The sequence below is a fragment of the Colobus angolensis genome, unplaced genomic scaffold (assembly GCF_000951035.1).
Source record: "Colobus angolensis palliatus isolate OR3802 unplaced genomic scaffold, Cang.pa_1.0 Scaffold14, whole genome shotgun sequence".
Lineage (NCBI taxonomy): Eukaryota > Metazoa > Chordata > Mammalia > Primates > Cercopithecidae > Colobus > Colobus angolensis.
This window is the reverse complement of record NW_012114488.1, coordinates 22,939,641-22,945,708: the sequence shown is the minus strand read 5'-3', so window position 1 is coordinate 22,945,708 and position 6,068 is coordinate 22,939,641. Positions and strand designations below refer to the sequence as shown.

Sequence of the window (6,068 nt, the reverse complement as noted above, 5' to 3'; positions counted from 1 at the left end):
CGGCGGCGAAGGGCAGCTCCGAGTGCGCGGTGGCCAGAGGGCTGCCCAGCGGCGCGGGCACCGGCGCCTGGTACGCGCTGTTCCAGAAGGAGGCGGGGAAGCTGCGCTGGCTCATCGGGAAGGAGCCGTCTGCAGGCCCGGGAGGCGGATTGGAGGAAAGGAAGAGAGGTGCGTGTCAGCCTGGTCCTCAGTGCGGAAGCCAAGGGGCGGGGAGAGCAGGAACAGCGGAGAGACTCCTTCCCCGACTCAAGTCCTGGAAGCTCAAGGAGCTTCCCGAGACTCAGCGCAGACACGGTCTCCCTTTCCCAGCCTTAACGTCTCCTCAAGCTAAAGGCACCTCTTCCCACTCTTGGTCGGCCGCCTAGTGAGCTCACTGCCCGCGCTCGCGTTGCAGCCGTCCTGCTCCAGAAAATGTGCCTCCCCCCACCCAACGCCTCTGACAGGCTGAAAGTCCATCGACATATTTTGAAGTCCTGCTATTATTAGTTTTCTTTCTAGAAACCTTCTTTCAAATATTTTTCTCCAAGAACTCAAGCAAAAGAGTAAACTAGTCACCTTAAAGGGCAGCTCTATTATTTGCACAGAAGGACACGAATAGACAGGTCTTTTATTCTAAGTTTTCATTAACTTTCTGCATCAAAGCAAGGACGCCAGGGATAATAATAATTATTATTACTATTGTGCCAGTTTCACTGTTGGTTCCTAGCCCGTGATAGCATTTTAAGAGAACAGCATTTAGATCAAATTTGTTGCCATTATTAAGAAGGGAGAGAAAGACAGATATGTAATTCATGGAGCCTTTATGGAACACCTCCTCTGTAAAAGGCATCTGCACTATATACTAGAGAATTTAAATGATTTGAAAATGCATTCTAAGTGGTGAAGAATCTTCCTGTTAAACATATTTAGACAGAGAATAAAAAGAATGTATTTAAAATGAATGTTTTTTGGATCTTGTCTAAGGGCAAGGCTTATGCAAACTGCCAGAGTCTCCTAAGAAAAAAAAAAGGGGGTGAAGGTTGTCATTTCCCTCCCAAAGACAAATGAAAATTTGTTTTAGTTTTTACAACAAAGTCCTCCTTTCTCTCCTTGGTACTCATCAAATACCGCTTAGTGAACCAAGTTTACTTAATTCTTCCCCCACTTTGTCTTGTTGGTAATAAAGGGAAGTTGAGATTTCAGAATAGAAGGGAGATTTAGTTGAGTTGTCCAACCAATAATTGTCCTAGGGTAGAAAAAGCGGTGCTTTGTGGGGGAAGGTAGAAAAATAAAAAGGGGATGTGTTTCGGGAAAACTCTTAGAGGTGTTTTGGCTCTATCTAAATTTTTGTTTCTTTGTTATTTTACTTGCTATTGAGATGCTCCTGCTTCAAGAGTTCTCAAGTAATTGGAGCCTGGTTAAAGGCAAAGGTAGGTTTTTGGAGACATTCTCAAGCAGGTTTTGTCTGTATGGAGCTCTCCTCTGGGAAAATGTTTGCAAATTGGGAAAGTGTTCTTTAAGTCCTTGGCGATGAAGCTCCTTCGCTCACTGGTTTGGGAGGGTGCTGGAAACCTCACATTTTTGACAGCATATTTATATCCATTTTCTTGTTGGAGTCTTACAGCCTTCTCTGGGGATAGTTAGGAGGGTGTTATTCTAATTTAAGAAAGCAGTAAATAAAGTGACCTCAAAGAGGTTAAGAGACTTGTCCAAGGTTATATTGCTAGGAAGTGGTAGAACCAACACACAAACCTAGGTCTTCCAATTCCAAGCATAGTGTTTTTTTCCAAGGAGTTTTTTTCTTATATCCATGCCCTTTACCCCCGCGTTTTCCTTACCCTTTCCAAATGCTCCTCTGCACACCTTCTCTGACACCTAATATTCTTTCAGCTGCATATTTTTAGGCTCCTGTAGGTGAACCCCAGGCTGAAAGGACCCTCTATGGATTCTTACCAGCAGGGCCCCATACTCACCTCGCCAGGGCCCAGAGCTCCTTGGTGCTTTGCTGCTGGTACAGCTGGGAGAGTAGCTGCTGGGTTGACTCAGGGCCCTGCTGAAATGTTCATCCACCACGGAGCTGATGTCCCCCTGGAAATAAGTGAAGAGGACGCAGCGGGAGTTGATGTACTCTGCCTCTGGTGGGCGCTCTTTCTCTGGGCTGCCTTCTTCCTCTTTTATGCTGGCTGGGGTTTGGCTGGAAAATGAGGAGCTGCCGCTGCCACTGCTGCTGGGGCTGGCATTGCACTCCTGGGCTTCCTGCATTTTGGAGTAATAGGCTAGTTTCTGTTCAGAGAGAGAATGAACAGAGATGTCAGTTTCAAAAGCGCTGGCAAATTCGGTTCAGACTAACTCCCTCATCCTAATCCCTAAGGTATTTATGGGGAAACTGGCATATGGGCCTAAGCCTTGTGCTGTTAGCATAAAACTAGCAACAGCGGGGCAACATAGTTAGCAGGCTTCCCAACCTGCACCCAAGCAAGGGCGAGCTTCCTTAAAGGAAGATTGCTGTCCTTGGTCCCTCTGACTCCTGGAAAATTTCTCCTAAAATGTCTGGGTAAAGGTCTCAGGAGATGCCTAAGCAGATAGGTTTGGAGCTGAATTTGACCTCATAGCTGGGCTCAGGGCAGATATATTTTTAAAATCAGACTCCAAGGGTAAAGGGCACCCAAGTACAGTTAGAACCTGACTGTTCCCTGCCTGAGAATCCAGGGCAGAAGCACAGGATACAGGATAAACATCCTCCTGAGGAAATAGGAGCGGGGGCAACCCCCAACCCCTACAAAATCCACTCCCTGCAACTGCGGATGTGTGAAGGAAGGCAACCAGGAATATAAAGGAAGAAATTTTACATTTAGTAATGAATTGTGTGGGGTAAAAATCTGGGGTAACATGACTGGGGAAATACGGATCATTTTAATAAATGTAAGTTGATATTTGTTTGACTACCCCTACATCAGTTTTTAAACAGATCTTCTCTTTAATAAGGAAAGACCAGTGGATTATGAGTATTTCCACCCCATCATCTCCACATACATTGAGGAAATGATAAAATGGAGCAGACAGAAGAAAGTTAAGATCCTGGCTGTGAGGTGGTGTAAATCGTCATGTCTGATAGTGATTTTAAAAAGCAAGCACAGCTTCTGTGAACATTTTCTTAGAAATGAGCAACGGACTGAAAGAAGTGTTAAAACATTCTGCAGGCAGAGATGGCCTTGAAGAGGCGGCCCGAGTCATATAAAAATGAACAGAGATCTTCATGCAATAGATTGGTTCGGGGTCTGGGAGGAGAAAGGGCCAGTCAGAAAACCAATCCACCTCTCTCCTCTTGGCTTGCCATAGTCCCACCCTGGGAAGAAGTACATTTCAGAAGCTGGAGCCAAAACGTTTGAGTTATTTGGGGCCAAAACGATGTAAGATTTAGCAATATCACCACTTCCTAAATGCCACCTTCCCCTACAGTGAATAACTCTGATGATTCCTAAAATTAACACGGAGGCAAAACAAACTGCAAGTTGTGAAGTTTAAAAGAGGAGAAGAGGAGGTAAAAAAACAAAAAGCCCTACCCGGTCCATCATTAATTCATCGGGAAATTTCCGAATAGACATTCTAAATTTGCAGACAAAATTAGCAAAAGCATCCACTGGGGCATTGGGGTGTATTTCAATTTCCCCAAAGTAGGTTTCCAACCCGGAGGGGACCCCTACTGCCTCCCAGGTGTATGATTTCATTCTTTTCCTGCACTACTGTCCTCAGTTTCTGCTACCTCAGCTGAGGAAACGGAAGGAAAATGGTTCAGACAGACGCTGCCTGAAGAAAAGAGAAATTGGCAGAATTAAATGGAACTTGAAGAGTTTGCAGAAGCCGGGTTGAGTGGTCTTCTTAAAGTGTTAGTTGGGAGCTGGGCTTCCCCATTCAGCTACCCAGGCTGGAGAAAGGCAAAGTATTGTCTATCAAGCTCGCCTCTGCCGGGTCAATCGTACTCCGGAAAATACTCCCAGAACTTCGCAAAGGAAAAATTATAAAACTGCGTGGTGCTCTTTGAAACGAATTCGCTGGATCTGGAATTACTTGCCCTGGTCGCCAGAGAATTGAAACGGAAGAAATTATTCCTGAGACAAACTTGCAAGGATGAGAACACTGGCCCTTGCATCTCAGAAAGAGGCTGGCCTTTGCTTTTGGTTTTGTTGTTACTTTCAACAAAACTTTGGGACCAAAAGTTTGGTTTTTCCCTGCGTCGGCTTTGCCTGCATTTCCTGGTACCTGCACCTGGCTTGGAAGAATCTGGAGTCCGACAGACCCTAAGAAGAAAATCCAGCCTGTGCCATCTTCCTCTGATTATTCCAGGGAAGACCTAGGCTCACATTAGCAGGGCTTAGCTGCTTCCCGAGAGCAAACAGGCGAGCTAAAGGGGTTAGCTAATTGCACTACCAACTGGGGGCGGCTCCGGCAATCCCCGCATCCCGGCTGCGCCCGCCCTGGTCGGACGCCCGAGACGCGCGGAGGCGCAGCGGACCTTGCCGTAAAGGCCGTGCCGCCGCAGGCCGGGGGCGCGCCGCTCTTCCCCCAAATCCCCGGAGGGGACACGTACCTGGTGGTAGGGGGTGTAGGCGGCTGCGAAGTAGGGCTGCGGAGGACCGTAGACTTGGTACATAACATCCAGACAGCTCATGACTCTCCGCAGCGGAGACGGTTAAGTGTTTTCTCATTAACTCTCCTTCCCCGGAGCTCAGGGGTGCTGCACGGGCGGCGCTTGGACCCGAGCTCCGGAGTCATCGGGCGGAGCGAGGTCAGCGCGCTCCGCGGCTGGAGATCCCGCCGGCTCACTCCCCTCCCACTGCTGCGGTTTCACTCCAGACCGCGCTCCGGGGCAGAAGCGCTTGAGCTCCCGCTAGTGGGCATTTAAAGCCCACGCCCGGCGGGGCGTGCTGACGCCACTCGGGGGCTGCGGAGCGGGAGGGGGTGGTGGGGGGCGGGGACCGGGGAGCCAATGGGGAGCCAGGGACGCCTGTCGGAGGGGCAGCCGTGTGTTTCCCGGGGGCCCCCCTTCCCACAAGCGTGAGGCCAAGGGTGCGGGAGACTCTGCGGTTCTCAGCGGATCCGGGGCTTCGCACCGCGAGTAGGAATCTCCCAGGACAAAATAGGAGACGGAGAGAGAGAGAGAGAGAGAGAGAGAGAGAGAGAGAGAGAGAAGGCGGCGGGGACGGAGGGTTCCGGGCTCATACACGCAGAGAAAGAAAGTTGGAGAAAGGTCTCTTAGGAGAGCCTTTGTCTCGTCCTGTAGAGTTGAGTGGGTGCTTCCAGAAGTGCCCAGGTAGGGCACATTCTCTGCTTTCCGCTCCTGATGATTTGTGGGGATGACGGTGCTGTCCCTTGGAATCCCCTAGGGAGTCCGGGTCGTTGCAGACAGGATGTGGGAGTCCGGGTTCTCCTCCAGGGCGTGGAGGAGCTCCCTCGGCGGGGAAATGGCAGTCACGAAACCTGTAACCGCTGTCCTCTAATCCACTTCCTTTCGCTCCCTCTAACCTGGTCCTCCCGCCGCCTGTCCCACAGCCCAATTCTGCTCTCTTGGGCCGTGCCCTTCAGTCCCTCTCAAGTTCGATTCTGCTCCTTTCTCCTTGATGTTCTTCACCCGAACCCGTTAGCTTCGCATAGATCTCGCCCCGCCTCCGGCTGCTCCAGGTGTGAGCCGCTTTCGAGGAGTCCAGGAGGCTTTACTCGGCCCAGGACGCCTGGCTTTCCATGCTAGGGTCTCCTTGGCCGGCGTCCTTTAAAGTTTTGGCAACTTTGGGGACAAGGACTCGTTGGCGCTAAGAAGCAGCACGCTAGGACCCGCACATAGAGAGGTCTTTTGCTGCCTATACAGCCGGTAATACCAGCTGCGATGGTATGTTTCGTTTTGGAGAACTGGAAATATATGCACTCCAACTATAAAACCTTCACCCCTTTGTCTCTCAGGCCCTCCCTGAGAGCTCTGCTGGCTTCGCCCTCCTTCCTGCGACTCTCCCCATCCTTCTCAAGCCTACCCCCACCAAGCCCTCTAGAAAGGGGGGTGTAACAGTGGAGTCTTCAGTTCTATAAGTTTAGGAATG

At 50.0% G+C, this 6,068-nt stretch overlaps 1 protein-coding gene across 1 annotated transcript in view; it reads right to left on the bottom strand.

Moving 5' to 3' along the window:
• The window catches only part of VGLL2 (vestigial-like family member 2), a 7,795-nt gene extending 2,941 nt beyond the window's left edge, over window positions 1-4,854 (bottom strand). The window contains exons 1-2 of the mRNA XM_011935072.1: window positions 4,568-4,854; window positions 1,953-2,262 (exon numbers count right to left, since the gene is read on the bottom strand). Of these exons, the coding sequence (XP_011790462.1) occupies window positions 1,953-2,262; window positions 4,568-4,648 (391 nt within the window). The 5' untranslated portion in view covers window positions 4,649-4,854. The remainder of the gene's footprint in view (window positions 1-1,952; window positions 2,263-4,567) is intronic.
• Between the last annotated feature and the right edge of the window lie 1,214 nt (window positions 4,855-6,068).